The following is a 21,301-nucleotide window of genomic DNA, read 5'->3' as shown; positions in this document are numbered from 1 at the left end:
AAATTTAAAAAGCAAACTTTAAGTTACTCTTTAACAAGATGCATTTATTTACAAAATGTGAAACCATCACAATCTAACCTACCTGTGATATTTTATTGTCATTTATTGCAAGGCGTTTTAGCGAAGGAAACATTTTAGTTTTGCATCCTAGGAAAAGAGTAACAGGAAAACAGTGAAAACTTTAAATTAACAGAATTTTAAACCTATAAATAAATTACTTCTTTTACATACCAAATCCAGCATCAGGAAAGTGTACAGAAGATATACCAGTGTTTCTAAGTATTAGCTGTTCTAATCTGAAATTTAATAGACACAATAATCACTGTATGTGGCGCAGGAAGTTATTTGCAAAGAGATACAACCTGATTTTTTTTTTTCTTTTCTTAATAAAGACCTGCAGCTTTTGATGTGGATGTGGTGCAGCATCCCTGACAAATGAAAAGCAGCCTCACAGGCAGTACCCAGACTTCAGCCGTGTTCAGGGAATAATATTTTCAGTGAGTAAGTGCAACAATTTCAAACTTTCAGAATGGCTCCTGGATGGAGCCATTTAAATCACACATTTAAAATGTGTGATTTTCTAAATGATTTTTTTACAAATAGCTTGTGGCTATTGAAAATCATGGCTGCTGTTTTGGTGTACAGGGTAAGATGATAATTCTGCAAATTAGCAAAGTGTGGTAAATCACTTTCATTTCGTAAGTGTATAATGAAAACCTAATAACACACAGCTGAAGAATGTGTTATTATACAACAAAAGCAAGATTATATTAAAATAGCTCAACTAAATAATGCAGTTACTCTCCTCAAGAGGGCAAAATGCCTCTATTTCAAGATCTCATGAATCTTTCATGCAACATCAATACTATCACATTTCAGCCAACAAGGACTACGGAGATGAATATCTAGGACAAAGAATTTCCAGCAAATTTGTTTACAGCTACCTGGGGAGCTGTGCTATGAGATGCAGCTGATTTCCATCCAGTAGCTGGTTGTCTGAAAGGTCTAACAACTTCAGGGTCTGCAGGACATTATCAGGTCTGATATATTGGAAAAAACAAACACAAAACCAGAACATTTAAAGTTATTGGCCAATAAAAACACTATTTTCCTAAGTATATAATTGCATGCACACAATTGTGCACGTTTATAAATGTTCTGAAATACATCATGTGAAATTTGCATCAATTATTGTTTTGGTGATGTAAATGCTACAGGAATGTAACTTTATGTGCTGTGTAACTTTGTGGTACACCAGTGGCTAACAACTGACTGACTCATGTTACTCACCTTTCCAAAACTGTAATAGTATTAGAAGAAAGGTACAACTCTTCAAGTACTGGCCATCCTTGAGCACAAAGAAGAACCTAAGAGCAAAACTTTATTTAATATTACAAAAGATGGGAATATTTCAGAAATTATACTTCATGCAAATTTGCTCTGAATGTGTTCAGAACAAGCTGTGGCTCTCCAAACCAGAGGAACAATTATTAAAGACTTCCTAGTCTTCCCTTTCTTCCAGATGGCTCCCCTGTGCCTGCATCTGCCAGCGCAGATGACATCAGAGGGGTTCTGCAGTCACAGGACTCTAAGTCCCAGGCTTGTGGCCACCCTCACAGTTGAGACTGGAAACTGAGTGACCTGAAAACTGAATAATTTATTCAGTGAGTTGGAGTGACCAGGTATTCCCTACGATGAGGTGAGGAACTGGCTGTACAAACTCTGTACATGTGCAGAAGTTCCAGAACCTATGTATAGCTAATACACATAATACATCTGATAGAATATTTTTAATATGTTAATTTTTCAGAGCTTGAAGCCTTTTCTGTCTTGGGACTGTGCCAGCCTATAACCCACTAAAACCCAAGAATTGCATGACTTCAATATACCCTGAAGTTTTCAAGTACTCTAAAGAAAATAAATCAATTCAAAAAGGGCTACAAAATTAACAAAGATACTTTTGTATTAGATCTTGTGCCTTGAAATTGTATAAAAGGTATTATTTTACTTTACACAGCTTTATTTAACTTTACACAGCATGAATCCATCCAGCTGCAGGTCTATACAACTGACTCATAAGAGACACCATGCCAAGGGTAAACACTGGGAGCTCCTCCAGCGGCAGCCTGTGACTTGGAACTCAACTGTTTCACCCCCAAAAATATGAAAAATCATATCTGCTGGCATATCTGTAACACACAAACACAAACTCAGATATAACAACTTTTCCTGTTCCAAAGCAAGAGCAGGGAACAGATATTTCATCTCTTTAATCTGATAGTGTTCCCCCATGTCAACAAGACAGACCAAAATAGGTATTGACTGGTGATGAAGAAGCATGACAAGAAACCTGCAGAGTCAAGAGAAATGAGGTGCATGTTCAGTAACAGAGATTGCTCCACCACAGCCCAGCATTGGGATGGTTGGATGGAATAAAAAAAAAAAACTGCACAAACCTGAAGTACCTGAAGATTTTTCAATATGACTAGAAAATTGCTAAATGGTAGGTCGCAGCACGATTCCAAAAAACTCTAATTGCCAAATTTCCAGCTACTGCTTAAAATAGCTTCCTCAGAAACAAAAGTTCAGAGATCTGACATGGAATTAACCCCCAGGAAAGACTAGAGCCTCATTGTGGATAGCTGATGGGGAGGTAACAAATACCCAGAAGAGAGCCACTATGCTCAAAACCAGAAGAATGGAAATGCAACAGCCATTGCAAAAAAAAAAAAGATGAGAACAAGAAACAATTGTCATCATGTAAGTTCATGATATTCCTGTACCTTTAGTCTGTTTATCCCAGGAAGCAAATAATATAATTGGGAAAGGCACAAAGAAGCTAAACAGGAATTACAACCATGAAATGGAGAATAGCTGTTCTCAGTTACTTTCATATAAACCATTGGGACTTACTAAATTAAATTACCAGGCAGCAATATCAGAACCCAAAAAAGGTTGAATTTATGTTAAATGATATGCACAGCAAAATTTTCAAATGGGTTCTTAATACAGTCAGATAAATCATGAAACAAAAACATCCACAAATATTAATTAGAGGTATATAGTCTTGAGCTCACAGAGCCACACAATTCCAGATTACTTTCTAAGAAGCTCTTACCATGTGCTTACCCTTTGCCTAGAATTTTTCCCAACTACCTGCTGCTACTTGCTAGTGCCAGAAGCATGATCCTGCACTTCTGTTCTAACCCAGATTTTTCTTTTACCCTGTATAATAGTAGATTATATTATAAATACAAAATCTTAGTTTGAAAACAGAATCACAAATATAACATTATGATTTAAATGCTGAATAAGAAAGAAAGGGTTTGGAGCCATAAATACAAATTCATTACACTCAGATGCATTAATTCAATTTCTAAGTCAATGGCTGCTAACTTTAAGTCATTTTACAGGACATTTTTCCCCCCTTGAAAGTTATATGTTATGTTTTGAACAATCACTCAACAATTCTACAGTAATAAGCTCTTTTACTTAGTATATCTTTATTATATACTTTATTAGTATATCTGATATACTAATAATCTGAGAAGTATTTAGATATATGCAAATCATATACTAATGAAAGAATTCTTTCTGAAAACTGATGTTCAAGGCATGTGAATGTGGAGCTCTGTATTACTGCATAACAGTTAAGCGTGTCCCTCTCCTGTGAAAAATACTTCAAAACAGAGGAACAAACTAAAAAAATCCAATTATAACTATCTCAATGCCATATATTCTTACATATAACAACAAGTAATTTTGAAATGCTGTTCACCATAAATTGTTTTCATTAAAATTAAAACACTCCTAAGACTTTTGCTTATATTGCCATCCACAATTTAAATGTATTTCTCATTTGCTTGGATTATATTCATGACTATTTTCTATTTGAAAGTTGAATTTTCAAGTAATTCCCCTCAGAGCCTAAGCAGTGACATTTTCAAGTAGTTTGTTCACAGAGTACTGATGTCAGGCACATGCCTTTATTTTTCCCCTTTTGTTTGACTGCCCTGGAACACCACTTTGAAGCACAGGCTTATGTCTCCTAACTTACAGGGAGTGAACTGGAACAAATTTATAAAACAGATTTTGGAACCAAAGATGTCTTTATGGCCTATGACGAATCATCAGCTAAAGCAGAGTTTCAAAAAAAAGAAAAAATTCAAAAGCTGCATCATTTTGAATTGCTCTGGCTAAGCTGGGGCTTTTTCACTGCCATTGAGTTAGCCCTGGAGAACTCATCTGCAGCCATGGCTCCAAGCGGCCTTTCAGTCACCCCATGGAGGGATGAAGGACAGCTGCTGGCAGGTACCAACATTTTAAACACCACAATGCACAGATTTACTCTGAGGAGCACTAGGTGACAGTTAAAGTGTTTGTAGCCACTTAATTCTTCCATTCGCTTCACCATTCATGTTGCTGCTACTGTGGAAGGATTATTGACTGTCCTGCCATAAATCTCACAGGCAGTTTTAAGAGCACAGTGAATGGACACTAAACAAAAACACATCAGTGACCTTCCTCTAGTCCTGCTGCAAGACAAGAGAATGCAGAAGCTTCTTTCTACTCAAACTCCAGTTTTGTTAAATGCTCTTTTATTGATCAGCAGCTAGCAGCTGAAATCTGAAAAGTCATGTAACTTTACAATGCAGTACTATAAAATCTGACCCCGAGAAATCCAAATAACAGTTTGGAATTTAGAAGCTGTTCTAAGTACCAGGACACTGAGATGCACATCCTAAGCCCCATCTCTGAAAAAAGGCCCACTGCTAACTAGAGTTGACAACAGGACTTCATTCCTAATAAGACACCATACCAGGAGAGAGTCATTTAAGTGTGCACATGTTTCAGTGCCTGAAACAAGGCAGAGCTTTGTTTTTCCTCAGCTCTCTGCTGCCAATAACCAGGCATCATGTGGTTCAAGAACCATCAGTATGGGCAAAGATACCAATCAGTCTCCTGCTGATGCTAAGTGAGGCCAAACCAATGTTTTTCTCATCATAAGGAAATATTTTCTTTCTCTTTGCATTTGTTCTATTGCATGCAGACAAGGACACGTAAATCTTCAACAGCTACCACAAACCAAAAGGTTTTCACTTAAAAAAACTTTGGGACATGAAGCTATATTGTACTCCAACTGCTTTCTTCTGATTTGGCAATTTACAGATGTAGATGAAGTAAAATGTTTCTTATTAGACTCCTATGCCAATATCACTTCCTTCATTATGTAGGAAGTACATTAGTCAATATGTAACTAACACAGTTACCCAACAGCACCTTTTCTAAGGATGATTTGATTTCAGTAGAACAATACAATGCACAAATATTTATTGTGCTTCCCCTGCCTCAGAAACCTAATGATATTAAATTTTAAAAAGATCAGGAAAGGCTATTACCTCTGTCCATGTTATTTCAGTTTGATTAAGAGCCAGAATCTTCAAGTTTGAAAATGCACTGGATGTAAAAGTTGATGTAGATGGAAATTTCATTTTGTTTTCACTGCATTAAAAAAAAAATTGCATAATGAATAATCACATTTATTTAAGTCATTAGTTAGGAGCTACACATTAAAGAAATTTATACCCTCCAAAAATTAAAATCACTGCCAAGATGTCATATATTTTAAAATATAATAAAATATATTTCTAGTTATGTTCAAACATACTCTTTCCTAATATATTTTCCTGCTTCCAGAATGAGTATTTATTCAAGAATGCATATTTATTCCTCTGTGGCCTCTTTCACTAAGTTTTCAACATGAAAAGAATGATTTTCATTAATATTAAATGAAACAAAGCCAGAGCTTGGGCTTAAGCTCCTTAGTGTTGACTGAAAATGAGGAGCCTACATGACTATCCAGACCCCAGAAAAACAAAAGTATGTAAAATCCCCTCTCAATAAGCAAGTATCACTACAAAGAAGAAAAGATAAAGATCCTCAAATCCGCAGTCTTCAAATCAGTTTTCATTATTCACCCTGAAAGAGAAATTTTTATTTCTTTCCTAAGGCATAATCTACCTGCATATTCTCATAAAAATCTCTCAATGTAGTTTACAGTTACACACTTAGGGGTAAAATTTCCACATAAAAGCTGGTGGATGGTTAATCACTTCTATTCTTCCAACATTCCATGCACAAAAAAATCAGTAACAGATTTACCTTCTTTCTTTTTTAAAGCAAACAGAAGGTCAAAACAATACAAAACTGATTCAGACTGTATCAGTTTGTAGTTGTAAGCATCAGATTCCAGCATCAATCTCATTTTGTTTTCCATTTTTTTACAAAAAACTTCTGAATACCCTTCAGTCTAGAGTACGCTTCTCAACAATGAAAAACTGAAAAAATTATTCCGGGTGAATTAAAATAAATTTCTCTGTATTCTCATGCATGCTGATAACAATAAATCATTATATGCTCCAAGCAAAGATAGATTTACAAATAGCACCCAGATTGCAAACAGCTGTTCATTGCTAAATATTGAAGAAACTAGAGGACCTATAACTACTTTAAAAATACATTTTTGTCACAATAACAATAAGAATAAATTAAAAAACCTGGTGATTTAGGCTGCTACTTAATCCATTGTGTTACTTCACACCAGAAAATTATTGTGGCATGTGCCAATTACTGTGTATAGGTGTGTACTAGAAATGTTCTTTATTTTGGAATTTTATGAATTTTCTTGTTTCAATAGAATTGGAGCTTTATTTAATAACATCTTCCTTCCTTTTCCAATGTCATCATTGTACAGGAAATTTTCCCCTAGATCTGTCACCATGGTCTCAACAATTTCTTATCAGCATCATTTTAGGACAGAAATAGACAAAGATTTGGGATAATTAAGGTTTAGTCAAAGCATTATGGACAATTAAGTTTAGTGTCAAGACACAGTTGGCTAATCAAAAGTGAGTTCTTAAATGCAGACCTGCCTGAGCACCCAGAATGTATCAAGAATAAAAAGACCCCAAAGATCAAATCTTAAAACTTTGAAGAAAATGTTCTCCAGAACTTAGTTTTACACAGAAGCTGAACTCCTAGGGTTCTTCTTGAATACAGATGTCAGAAAAATATAGCCCACACTACAGCCCACAACTTCAGCAGTTGCTTAAAAACAAGATTTAAAAAAACAAAACAAAAGAAAAAACCTTAGCTCCCATTAGAATGAGTCTTGTTGTATCCAGTTACATTTAGAAAGCTGAATCCTGAGACTCTTGTTTTTTGTTCCCACCCCAAAGGAAGAGAAACCCAAATATGAATATTTATACCTGACATTAAGTGTTTCCAGATTTTGAACTTGAGAAGCAATAGCTACTACTGTCTCCCAAGATGATATCAGATTTTTTGATAAGTTTATATGCCTCATATCTGAAATTTCTTGTTAAGAAAAAAAAACTTATCTTAAAACTGAACTTCCTTTTTTCAGAATTAGAATTAGGGTTTCGTTTTGAATCAAAGAGAAGAAGATTACACTAAGGGATGGTACTGCTCAGTTACAGCAAATTCTATTTTGATTTCTGATATGGAAATGGCTTATAGTTTTACAGAAGAGCTTAACCACACAAATCCTCAAATGGATTCATTTCTATACTGACAGGAACTCTTATAAGTCCTTAAAAATTAAAAAATAAAAACTGCTTTGTAGTTTTGTAACACTGCCACCGCATGCAGTGTACTAAACATATTATTTGTTATATATTGGAAACCTCTGGTGTCTACAGAACATATCAGTTCTACTTCTATATGGTTATCTATTCTAGGGAATTTTTAAAAAACCCATTGCTGGAGCCTTCTGAAACTGCAGTCACAATAACAACCTATGACTACACTTCTATTTTAATGCATAATTTGCATTTCCTCTCAAAAATTGTAGGCGCCTGGCTGTTTAAGTTTTTAACATTACATTAAACTTTTAAATATAAACTTCAGGTTTAATTTTTTGGTTTTTTTAAATAAAAGGATAGAAGTATCATTCAGTGACGTGAACACTTGGAATGCTAAAGTATGTACTTTATTTGTGGCATCATGCAATACAGCAAGAAAAGGATACTGGCACATGTTCTGCTGATTTCCTCTTCCTGACCAGCATGGCTCACTGCACACTCACGCACCGAGATATCCACCAGTTTGTTCAGTTGTCTACGTGAGAAAGAACATTCTGTTAGGTAATCTTCAAACAGAAATAGGTGTGTTACATAAATGCCTGGTTTTTACAACTCCATAACACCCTTTTCATGTGTATCTCCTTTGGAATTAGCAATGTGCAGATTACCACACTGCAGTGTCATTCGCACTCAAAAAGAGATACATCTCTATTTTTTGCCTTTACATCACTACTAGAACATAAGTCTGGTTGAACCATAGTTCCAGCTGAAATAAAGAGTTGGTAAAACAGATTAAATATAGCTGTGCAAATTGGAATTTAATTAGAGATTCCGAGTTAAAAAGGTTTCTTGCAACATGTTTTTCAAGAGGTTCGGAGTTATTTGGGCAGTCTTTGTATCACTTATTAGAAGTATTTTTGACTGCTTAGTATGCTCTGGGAGAAAAGGAGAATAGTTGTGGAATATCAGCTCAGAAGGAGACTGCCACCTACTGAACTAATACATCTCTTCTGCTGGGGGCCATTAGAACTGCAATTTATGACACATCAGGAAGTTACTGCTTTTCTTATCCTTCTAGGTACATAAACATGACATCAACTTATTGAAAAACTTCTTCACTAGCAGTACAGTGACTTTCTGTCTTCCCTCTCTTGGTTAGAAATGAATTTGTGATATGAGTAAACAAAGACTACAAAACACCGTAAAATATTAAGAAAACATTAAAATACATCTATTTTAAAAAGACCATGCATGTGTATGATGACTGCCAACGTGATGATAATTTATCGCTCATTTCTCACCACATATCATCATCTGCTTCTTTATGAAACCTGAATGAGGACTGTTAGCATTTAAACATGACATAATCCCAGTTTGTATTTGTAAAACCTGTAAATTAGGAAGGCAATTGAAGGATTTCTTGTCTCCACCACAGTGCAGTCTGACTTGCTTTTAGACACAACAATTTAATGTGCATTGCAGTCCTTACAGCTGAAATACTACTTGATTGATCAATCACTAATAATATATCTCAGATTTTCATATATGACACTTGCCTTTGCTGTTCTGCAACAGAATCCATGCCAATAAATTCCACAGTCTTCGTTCCAATTACTACTGTATTCCCTGTGCCACACTGAACATCCTGCTTATCATTCAATCCGTACCGATCCTTTACTGCAGTAAGAAAATCTACTCCAAAATTTGCCTTGTTTGGCCGGATGAATGATCCTCCTTTAGGATGCCTAGAATAGAGCAGTCAGAAAAAGCTGAAATATAAACTGTTATCTTAACATTCACTGACTAATTAATTACTGCTTTAAACAGAAGTACTGAGAGCCAAAGCAGTCAAAAGGCAATTCTACAGACTAATTGTAAACATCACTGTTCCCAGCAAGCCAGGTAAGACTCTCAGAGTATCTGACAGTACTTGATAGAAGTAGTGAGATACCATGAGGACTGGAGCACTAGCTCCCTAAAATCAAAATTACACATCAAAATTACAGTGTCAGTACCATTATTAAATATTGTGGTGGTGTTTGCAGGGGCCCCAGGACAAAGGAAGAGATGAGAATCTTGATCCCATGTTTCAGAAGGCTGAATTATTATTTTATGATATATATTATATTAAAAGAAAATGATATATTAAAACTATATTAAAAGAATAGAAGAAAAGGATTTCACCAGAAGGCTAGCAAAGGAATGTAATGAATAATAAAATTGCTGCTTACAGCCTTGACACAGGTGGCTGTCATTGGTCATCAAGTAAAAACAATTTCACATGCTGGGTAAACAGTTCTCCAAATCACATTCCAAAGTAGCAAAACATGGAGAAGCTGAAGCTTCCCAGCTTCTCAGGAGAAAAGATCCCAGCAAAAGGATTTTTCATAAAATATGTCTGTGACAAAAATAACTGCTCTGTTATTTCCAAACTCATTATGAAGTCAGGTTCTCCAAAAAAGAAGTTTCTACCTAAGGATAGACACAAAGCTACCTAAATCATACAATAAATGCACCCGGAGTTTTATCAAAGCCTGAGGAATACTCAGACTAGTGATTGCCACACTGTATTTGATTTGCATAATTCACTAGTAATGCTCACAAATGACAAAACATACAAATTGTAGCACTCAGAACTCTTCTACAAACTCAAACTTTGAAAAATCCTGATACCAACTTGGTAACAATTTTGAATATTCAACAGAAATATCCAACCAATAACGCATATTTAAGTCAGTCCAGTGGAGTTTCTTGGCTTTTTTAGAGCACTGAAAAAACTTTGTTGCATTCCCGTGTCTCACCACGCAATTGCTTTGACATTTTCTAGCAAAATTAGCGAGGAAACACAGTATCAGGGAAGAACTAGCAGAGACAAGTTATGGGAATGGTGAGGATCTGATAGGAGCATCGGCCAGAAAACATCAGGAAGAAAATTGGTAGCTATGAATATCTGTCTGCCGTCAAGCTGAGAAGACAACAGGCTTTGGTAGGCTTTTGGTACCAGGAGGAAGACATCACTCATGTAAATAAAACTTCTCAAAACAGCATGTGAGCATCAAGTGTCTAATTAGCAAATCATAATATAAACCACCAGTGCTACAAAGTTCAAAATTCTCATAGAAAAAACAGTAACTAAAGGCCCCAAATCTTATGAACCTATTACAAGTAGATGGAATAGTTTGGGCAGCATGTATTCACATTTTTGTTAAAAAATCAGTGCTGGAAGTTTCCTGTGCCTGTTTCATTCATTAGCCTTTCTTCTCTCATATCCTTAAGAAGGACCTAGGTAGAAACTCAATAGTATTTACTTTCAAAATATTTTCAGTCTAGTTTTGTAATGACTATGCTTAGAATGCAATGATTACAAAAGAAGAAGAAAGGCAAATTACTAAAGAATATAAATCTGGTATGAACTTTTCATGTTTGATAAGCATTTTCAATACCTTTTTAATTCAGTAACCTTCTCTTAAGTAATTTCTTCCATTCCTTTGAAATTCTTCATAGCTTGCAAACACTTGACTGATTTAAATATTGAACTTTCTCTAGTGTAAAAATGATGTGATTCTTTAATACCTCTTCTTAAAACAGTAAATTGCCTTTTTACGACCTGAACTAGAACATCTCTTGCCTCCAAATATATCACTTCTGCATTTAATTAAGTCAAACAGCTTCAAAGATGGCAGATAGTACAGGATTCTGCTTGTGGCTCTGGAAAAAATCCCTGTGCTCCTGTCTATCTGTAATTCACACTAGGTCCTGCTGTAAATTTATTCTGACAACGACTATCCAATTTCCTATCACCATGATTTTGTCATTACCATCCCTCTACACTCAACAGTTCTGCTCTCCTCAACCCTCTCACCAGAGCTAATCTAGAACACTTCTGCATTCCTCCTGTCATGCCATTTATCCCTGTCGTAGCCAAGACCTTTGGGTTTCTCCATCACCATATCCATTCCTAAGCCCATTTCTGTCCTGTCACCACTTCTATTGGCATCTCCTTCTTCATTTTCTGTGCAAGAACTAGTTTATCCTTAGGAAAAAAAAAAAAAAAAAAAAAAAAAAAAAAGCAGAGGAACCTAGCTAGCTACCCTGTGCCCTGTCATATAAAGCTATAGGAAAATTGAAAATCTTAGTGTATTTATCTCTCAAGACACTTCTCTTTTTGTCCTGATCAAAAGGTCATAGGTTTTCTCTCTCCTGTTGCTATCACTTCCCGTTACTCTGCATGCTATTATAAGTTACCTAATGTATATTTAAATCCATTCCAAAGCCTAAGCTTCTTTCTCAGTTCCAGTCTATTTATTTGATCTACTTTTTTAGGAGCTGTCACAAAAGACAGGAAAGGAAACTGCAATAGGAACCTATTTTCAGGGAAAATTATTGTGCATTCAAGGAGAGAAGTCACTGTAACTCATTTTCCCTAAAACACACTGCCTGTGTTTTAGGGAAACAAGTTACAGTGGGGACATATGAACTGTACAACCTGCATGTACATATCAAACAAATAATGTACAACACATGGACTAATGCATATACACACCTATTAGCCATCAATCTCCATAACTGGGAATTAAAGAAATAAATCCTAACCCAAAGAGTCATCCAGCATGCATATTATGAGATGGAAGAACCTATGGATTACTGATCAACCTGACTTAAGATGAACACTCAGAAGTCTGAGAACAGAGATTTTGTTCTCATGTATGCAAATTGTTTTGCAGCCAGAACAAAAGACTGTGAGGAAATAGAGTGGTAGAAGATATGGCCCAATTTCCTTAAGCAGAAAATCTGGAATATGCACAAGTGGGGCTCTGGCAGGCGCTGGCTCTAGTTAATACTGACACTTCCTACTGACTTTTAAAATAGGAAGGTTGACCCCAATCTCAGAAGTCATCTTCTAGGACACTTCCTATTCATGATTCAGTAGCCTGAAGCATACAACCCATCTGCTGGCATACCCAGGGTGCTTCAAGGATATTCATTAAAATTTAGATTAGCTGTCAGCTTCCATTGAATAAGGAGGAAATTTAGCATCATTCTTTGCTAATGTAAAACAAAGTGATGGCACTGCTCATCATTACAGGTACATGATGGCTCTTCATATGCTAGGGAAATATCACACACACACTTCTCAGCACTGAAGAAAAATGCAGGAGTACATAAATCATAACAGCTACACACTTGAGCTGTCTGATTGCAGAAGCTCTGAGCCACAGAGAGAGATGTCAGCTTTATCAGCCTAGGCAGTAAACATGGATCAAAGGGCTTCTGTGCCCAGTACAGTCTGTTTGCAATGATCAGCTCCAGGCAATTACCACCATGACTGCAGCAAATGCACTACAAGGCTCATAAGGTGTCACAAAGTGGAGCTGTTTGAATCCATTAATGTCTTTTCTACACAGATATGAACAGATCTCTTCCCTCTAGGGGAAGGTGTTCAACAGACAAAACTTCTATTAGAAGAATCTACACACAGCAGTAAAGAAAATCCTTCAAGTTTTAGAAAGAGGCTGTGGCACCAAACAATGCTTATAAATGACATCTAACACTAAGCTGCCATAGTGTATCAAATTCCTGACTGAACAGAAGAAGCCTTGCAAGCATGAGCAAGTACTTCAAGTTCTTGAAAGTTTACCTTAGTTAAACAGACATGAAACTTGACTCTGGGCTTTCAAAAAACAAGGAAAGACAGACAGACATCTGCAGCTTTAGATGCCATCTTGGGGTTCTGCTGGTGCACAGTACATGTTTGAGCAGCAGTTAGGGACAGCCTTTTGTTTCAACACAATTCTACTGGCAGCAAAGAGCACGAGTTTCTGATGAACAAAACTTCTTAACTAAAACCTTCTCAGGAATCTTAGGAATGCTTTCTGCCTTTGCAAAATGGAAATAATTTTTTTTTCGTGGACACTAAAATTATATTCTTTCCTGTATGTGAAGAGTTTGTTTGTTCTCTAGGTAGATATTCCTGGAGGTGAGTGTGTCATCCTTGAAGAAAAAATAGCCTAATTTAATATAAACAGATCCTTCATGGAGCAGATAATCTTGAATCATCATGAAGCAGATCATCATGCAACAAGAATAGGACAACCAGGGGAGGAGGGTGTGCTTGTAACCCACATTTCCCAGGGGAACACATGCATGCAAATGTGTCAGTGGGTCTGTGGGACAAGAACATGTTGGAAAGCACACTCATGTTTCAAAAGCTGCATACAAATTTTAACACAGTTTTAAGGCTTGATTACTCATTTCTCTTGAAGGACTGCAGAACATAATTACATTATACACTACTGCAACTGACAGCTAAAATAGTAGCTGTAACTGACAGCTAAAATAGTAGCTTCCTCAGTTATTAAGAAACAAGATCCTATTATCAGGGAAAAACTGAACACAAAACCACCACTAGATTGTGCATTGCCATTTGTAGCTGATACTGGGCTGATGAACATGCTCATGATGTCAGCATAATTTGAAGCATGGCAGTTTTGTTCCTTGGTACTCATATTCATAAGAAGTTAAATTATCACCACATAATGACCCAGATAAATGTACTGCCTTTTATGAAACATAAAAGTTGAGGTCATATTTTCAAAAAACCTACTATAGAGATCACATAGAGCTGTAAACAGACCTACTGTTTCAAGTAAGGACTTGAAAAGAAAGAAGATTCTCTGGTAATGAGAATCTCAAAATCAGTTTTATTTTCCTCTTATGGTCTTATTTTCAAATGTCACTCTGAAAGATGTATTTTTTAAAGCAGTTATTTTCAAAATTGCCTTAATTTCAAAATGTCCTTTCACTGCATTTGTTTACAGCACAAGCTACTTGATCAGCTGCTTCTGCTTATCAGAATTCAAGGAGTGAGCAAAGTAGGCTTGTAGGCAAAGGATACTTATGATAAGGGGAAAAATACAGCATTTTTTTCAGATGTGTATATTCATGTACAAAGAAACATTATTCCCTCCTAATCAGTAGTAGTAAAGAGGTGATGTTTTCAGTTGTGGGAGTTTAGGTGATGTTTTCAGTTTTGTTTTTCAGCACCCTTTTGCTAAAATAAGGTAACTATTTCTTACTTAAGTTTGCCTACATTTTTGCAATAGTCAACAGAAGAACTACAAATGTGTCTGCACACAGGAAGTTATGTCTGTGTGTCTTGGTGGACTGCTGGAACTATGTATTCTCTTAGAATCCAGCAGGACCTCTTCTGATTGGAAACTAGCACAGCACAAAGAACAGGTATTGAAAGAACAACATGTTTGAAGACCACAACATTTACATTTGTTATGGGTATTGAGCTTCACTCAAAACATTGATTCTTACATCAAGAATCAAGGGTTCTGAGATCTCATCTCCTGGAAGCACACTAATGGCTACTAAAAACCCAAGAGTCTATACACATATATATAAATATCATACACACACAAATGTAAAGCAATCGAGTTTCTGAATAAACATGCATGAAATGTTCAATTCCTTTTTCTGTCCAGAGAGATTTGGAATGGTCAGCCAATTATTTCTACTTTTTTTTTCTCCTGCAGCAGAACATAGGCAACTGTTTCAAGTAAATTCAAAACATTTAGGAAGCAACTTCCACTAATATATTAATTTAAGACTTGGTTGTGCTGAAACCATCATTTCCAATTCCTTAGCTGAAACAAAAAAATCCAGCAATGTTGATTTTTTTTCTTGTATTAAGTGTGTTTAGCCTCCTCAAGCCTTGTTTTATTATTATTTAAATACTAGGGATACAAGGGAAAAATATCCAGTCCTCACAGGTGGTGTTTTCTGCTTATTTTTCTGCAGAATAGATTTTGTTCTCTCATCCTTCACCACTTCTATGCTCAGGAACTTACTGAGCTAGCAGTCTCTAGTATTTAAGAGTTATTGATGACTTTCTTCTATGAACTCATCCAGTTACTATTTAACTTATAGACTTTTAGCTGTTGCATGTGTCCTGACATAGAAATCAACGACTTGCTGCAGTTAATATCCATCTTAGAGTCCTGTATTCCACAATTTCAAACATGTTAAGTGCTCAAACCCTTTCACTTAAATGTAATGCCTGCATATATTTAAAAACCCCACACAGCTGCACTATGTTTTGCATATACTAAATCCAATGAATATATTTACAATTCCTTAGTGATACAAATATAACCCAAATCATTAACAGGAACTTGGCATTTTCCCTTAACAAGATATATGCCAGTCAGCTTAAATTCAAATATAAACTGTATTTGAAACACTTAATATGGACCAATATTTCAGTTCAGAATTACTTAATGAAAGTCACCAGGAAATACTGATTTCCTAACTAAAGTAAAAGATCTAAAACCTACTAAGAATAACAATAACATTCAAAAGTATCATTTTTATAACATACCTCTGAAAACATGACTTGTATTTTCTAAGTATTTACTATACCCTAATACCTGTAACTGGATAAATATCAGTGCTGGAGCCTCTATGGGTTAGCTAGTCAGAGCACTCAGAATTATGACCTTTTTAATACTGGCCAACTGATAACAGAAAGGTTTGCCCTAAAAACTGCCAAAGGGCCCTTCCCCATGAGCATCTTGTCACCACACATGACATGCCAATGCTGTGAACCAACTCACCTGCATGTAAAATACTGTGTTCCTTCATAGCTGCCATCATGCTTTCCCCTCTCCGGATCATCCCATTCCACGCCCAGCCAAATTCCTGAAAAAAACGGTTGATACTTTTTCAAATTTACAGCACCATATCCATAGATATCACAGCTGGAAAGAACCTCTGCAGCTCACTCAGCCTAACCGTCTCTCTCAAAGCAGGAGATTATCACCAGCACCAAAAAAAGTCAGTCAGGTAATTTGTTACCTAGCCAGACCCCGAAAATTTCTGAGGAGAGAAAGATTGCAACCCATCTGGTGAGCATATTCCAGTGCTGCATTGTAGTGTAGCAAGGTAATGGGAAAGGTTTTCCTGCTGTGGCCATTACCCTTTACTGTATAATGTAGTACTTGTAAGAAGAGTTTGGCTCTGCCTCCTTTGTAACCAGCTGTCAAACAGCTGCAGGAAGCCATTGGATGGCGCTTTTTCTTCTCTTCACCACATTAACCTAGCCCAGATCCTCAACCTCTGCACAACACATGTGTATGGTCAGTGCCCTTCACCACCCTGGTAGCCTTCCAAGACTCCTCAAGAGAGAAGACCTTTGAGATCCTCTCAAGTTTGTCTGCATCCCTCTTGAACTGGAATAGCTCCACAGCAGATACATTATTCCAAGGGTAACCTTGTCAAGAACCCCATTTCCAGAGAGGGACAACAGCTTCCTTTAACTAGTAGGCCATGCTCATCACTTCCCTCTAAGGCAGCCCAGTACAACATGGATCTCTGCTTGTTACAGGGGTCACTGCTGGCTCATATTCATAACGGTATCCAACCTAACTCCCAAGCCCTTTGCAACAGACTCTCTGAGTCACTAATACTCCCTCATCCATACTAGCTGCAGAAATTTATCCTCCTTGAATCTCCTGGGTTCAAACCTCAAGTTCATAAACCTTGACCTGGATTGCAATTCTACCTTGCATCACAGCAGCCATTTGAGGGTGAACACTGTTCATCACCCAAATCACTGAGGAATACATGAAACAATACAAACCCCAGCATTTACTTTGGTAGTACTCACTCATTACAGATATCAAGTCTTTAATTACTTTTTCACTGGACAGCTTTCAAATAATTTAACAGTCCATTAACCTTGTATTTCTTCAGCTTCCAAATAAAATTCATTACAAAGACATTATTCAAAGACTTACTGAAGTCAAGGAATATTGACTTGTTCTCCCTTCATCCACATTCACAGTCATATCATTGTAGAAAGTAATTACATTTACCAAGCACAACTTCTTCTTATTTACAAGTACCAAATACTCCCAACTACCATCTTGTCCTTCACAGGCTTGGAAATGGATTCCAAGGAAACATGCTATGTCAGCTTTCCCAAAATTGAAGTGAGGCTAATGAGTCTACATTTCCTGGTCATCCTTCTTGCCTCTTCTAGAACAGTATGCAAGGCTGGTCTTCTTCCAAGCACCAGGAATCTTCCCATAAATTTGAACATCTATAGTGGGTTGGCCCAGGCTAGATACCAGGTGCCCACCCAAAGCCACTCTGTCACTCCCCTCCTCAGCTGAGCAGGGGAGAAAAAATACAACAAAAGGCTCATGAGCTGAGATTAGGACAGGGAGAGATCACCCACTGTTTACTGTCATGGGCAAAACATGACTTGGGGAAAGCAATTGAATTTATTATCAAGCAGAATCAGAGTAGCCTAATGAGAAGTAAAACAAATCTTAAAAATAACCCCACCTCAGCTCTCCCTCTTTCCTGCACTCTACCTCCTCCCCTGAGAGGTACAGAGAGCTGGAGAATGGGGGTTACAGTCAGTTCATCACACCTTATTTCTGCTGCTTCCTCCTCAAAGAGGGTGGTCCTTCCCCTGCTCCAGTGCAGGTGCCTCCTATAGAAGACAGTCCTCCATGGAGTGGTCCAACATAACTCCTCCCTACAGGCTACAGCATGCTTCCTCTGGAATTGCTCCAGTTTGGAACTCTTAGTCCTTCAGGAAAAGGCTACTCCAGGACACAAGATCTACCAGGAAACCTGCTCCAGCAGGGCTTATCTCTCAGGTCTACCAGGAGCCTGCTCTGGTGTGGTAACCACTTCCTTTCAGGCATCCACCTGTGTGTGCCTCCTCCATGGGCAGCAGGTGGATCTCTGAATCCCTGCTGACCCCCTGGGCTGCCAGGAAACAGCGTGTGTCTCAGTAGATCTGCAGGGCCTCTCCAGAGTGCGGAGTACATCTTTCCCCTCCTTCTTCACGGACCCTTGTGTCTGCAGGGCTGTTGCTCACACATTTTCTCACTCAGCTCTTCTCTGGCCACAGCTACCTTCATGCAAAGAGTCTCTTTTCCTTCCTCTTCTTAAAGAAGGTTTCACCAAGGTGCAAGTACTATTACTGACGGGCTCAGCCTTGGCCAGTGGCAGGCCCACCCTGGAGCCGGCTGGCAGCGGCTCTGTAGGACACGGAGAAAGCTTCTGGCAGCTTCTCCGGTGGCAGATGCCACCCCTGTAGCCCCTGCCACTCTCAGAGCCTTGACACACAAACCCAACACAATATGTTATCACCTGGTCTGGAAATCTACCTCTCACCTTCCCTGACTGTCTGCACAGAGATCACGGAAAAGACTGTGAAGTTCTTCTTACACTCCTTTTGACAACTCTGACTTCTTTAAAGAAAAAAACCTAAAAACCTCACACAGAAGTCACCACATTTACACAAGAACAATGAGGAAAATCAAATTGTAAATTGCCTCGTTTTACTCGACGCTGTTGGGTTTTTTTAATGAAAAAAAACATGAGTAGAACCATGAGAACAGCCATAAAACGTGAAGATTATTACTTGTGTGGCGCTTACCTGCAGTAGGAGACACGCTGCCCACATAGCGCACAGTCCCGTAGTCGGTGCCACAGGCGACCCGCCGACCCAGCGCATCGGGCGGCAGCCCGGCAGCCATTCCGGGGCCGCGGGAACCGGGCTGCCCCCGGACCTGCAGGCACAGGAGGAACGCCCTTAACACACGCGCAAGCCGCTGCTCTCACAACGCCCGTACATTGAGCTGCTCTTTTGCCGCCCGGCGCCACCCTGCCGCTCCCCGCTCCCGGAGCCGAGCCGGCTCCTGTGGGCCGCCCTCAGCCCCCGCTCCACACGCTCGGGGCCGCGGCCGCCGCTCACGCACCGCCGGGGCCGCTCCGCTGCCGCACTTCCGCCCCGCGCGGCACCCGCCGCCCTGCCCCTCCCGGCTCTCGGAGCGCTCCAATTGGCCGCGACCCCCGGCGCAGCCCTGCCCTGGTCCGCTATTGGCCCGCCCCGCCTTCTACTCTGCTCGAGACACCGCCTTCAGGGGCAAAACGGCCCGGGGCGTCGCCGCCGTGGAGCTTTCTGGGTAATGGTGTTCACCAACGTGGCCCCGCCGCGCGGCCTGTCCGCCCCGGACTACAGCTCCCAGCATGCCGCGGAGCGAGAGGCGGGTGCTCTGATTGGGCGAGCGGGGCCCGCGGGGCGGTGGCGGGTGTCCCGCCCGTCCCCACGAATTGCGCCTCCCGGGGAGTGGCCGCAGAGTTGCGGCGGGCGGTGAGGAGAGAGGAAGAGGGCCCGGGGGAAGTGCTGTCGTGCTGTAAAGCAGCACGGCGTGGGCAAAGCCCTGCGGCACCGGTGAACAGACACTGAGTAAGAGATGGTTCCAGTGCGTAGCTCAAGGCTGGGGCGCTCTCACGGAGCGGCAGCTGAGGAGAACGCGGGCGGCTCAGCGAGCAGCAGAGCTCCCCCGCAGCACCCCCGCGCCAGGCGGACTCCCACACGCTTGTATTCCTCTGCACGCTGCTACATTTGCTGCTGCATTTACTTCAACATTCAGTATTTGGGGGAAATATCCCGGGGGGGATCCAGGAAAATCGAAATGTCCACTGTGCGTAAGATTACAGCAAAAAATGAAAGACCTGAGTGTGTTCTAGTACCAGTCGGTGAGGAACAGAAATTGAGTAAGAGCTCTTCAATTTGATAGAGATAGGTATGGCAAGATCTAAGAGCTGTGTTTATAAAAATCAAAGTATCCTAACTGATGTTTTTTACCTTTTTAAATCTCTTGTGTTTCATAGTTCAGTGTCTCATAACAGCTGAGTGCAAACAATATCATTTGAATGTTGGCACCACCAAGACTGGAGCAGTAATGACAGTAAATAATCAACATCAGCTCTTTCAGTCCTACAGCTCCATTACATGAAATCTGTCTGTCCGTTTGGCAGGCAGCGTATTAGTACTCTTTACTCTGAGGCTGTGATACTGACTACAGAAATGAGATATGGCTATTTGGTAACACTAGTACATTCCAATTAAAACAATCTGGATAATGTGTATATTCTTTAGCATGCTGATAGCTTGCATCTTCAATTAACAGGCTTTGAGGGTGCACTTTACTCTCTTGCACAAAGGGGACAGCCCAGCAAAGAACTCTGTGCTTTTATTTCATAGTCCTCCCTTGCCATAGGTAGTGTGTTATTTCAGGCCAACTAACAGAATTCGGGGAAAAAATAGATACCCCAGTCCTTCTTCCCCATTTTGGTGGGGCTGCTGTCTCATCTGGGTTCCTAAGCCCATTCATCTCCCACAGAGGGCACTCTTGGAACGATCTATTCCAGTTTCAAGCCATGTAGCTGAAGGTACGTGGAAGTGGTACAAGTGAGAGCAGTGAGGCCTCTTGCTCTCCTTTTGACTCCCCCACTGTTCCCAAGGTCAAAGCTGAGAGCATCCTCCACTTTGTGTAATGCCTGACAGGAAAGGCACTGAAAACAAGAAAATACTTCTTTTGCTCCTTCTGACCCCAGCTGCCCTTGTTTTATCCCTAGTTTGACAGGTGATGCAGCCATTCTCACAATCTACATGCATGTTTATTTCTAAAATGACAATGAGAAGAGCAAAACTTACTGCTTGTTCTTTCGGTTTCTTTGTACTTCTTGTTTTGGTGTTGTAATCAACAAACAGCTATAGCTCATGATCTGCTTGACAAGGAACAGGACAGTCCCAATGCCAAAGAAATTAGACCAATTTAACATTTTCACATCATTACCTCAAGTTACAACTTCGGCATTTT

General features: G+C 39.1%; 1 protein-coding gene across 2 annotated transcripts in view; it reads right to left on the bottom strand.

Annotated features, from left to right (window-relative positions):
- The window catches only part of TBCE (tubulin folding cofactor E), a 51,976-nt gene that overhangs the window by 7,334 nt on the left and 23,341 nt on the right, over positions 1–21,301 (bottom strand). The window contains exons 1-11 of one of the 2 annotated variants that reach the window (XM_058801202.1): positions 19,391–19,407; positions 19,069–19,201; positions 16,226–16,310; positions 9,161–9,349; positions 8,051–8,139; positions 7,269–7,368; positions 5,400–5,502; positions 1,291–1,367; positions 945–1,040; positions 232–296; positions 83–147 (exon numbers count right to left, since the gene is read on the bottom strand). In XM_058801202.1, coding sequence (XP_058657185.1) covers positions 83–147; positions 232–296; positions 945–1,040; positions 1,291–1,367; positions 5,400–5,502; positions 7,269–7,368; positions 8,051–8,139; positions 9,161–9,349; positions 16,226–16,310; positions 19,069–19,168 — 969 coding nt within the window. In that variant the 5' untranslated portion in view covers positions 19,169–19,201; positions 19,391–19,407. Of the gene's footprint in view, positions 1–82; positions 148–231; positions 297–944; positions 1,041–1,290; positions 1,368–5,399; positions 5,503–7,268; positions 7,369–8,050; positions 8,140–9,160; positions 9,350–16,225; positions 16,311–19,068; positions 19,202–19,390; positions 19,408–21,301 lie in introns of those variants that run through there. The other variant, XM_058801201.1, reaches the window with a different exon arrangement.

This window comes from Ammospiza caudacuta, chromosome 3, assembly GCF_027887145.1.
Source record: "Ammospiza caudacuta isolate bAmmCau1 chromosome 3, bAmmCau1.pri, whole genome shotgun sequence".
NCBI classification, from domain to species: Eukaryota; Metazoa; Chordata; class Aves; order Passeriformes; family Passerellidae; genus Ammospiza; species Ammospiza caudacuta.
This window is presented reverse-complemented; position numbering and strand designations above follow the sequence as displayed.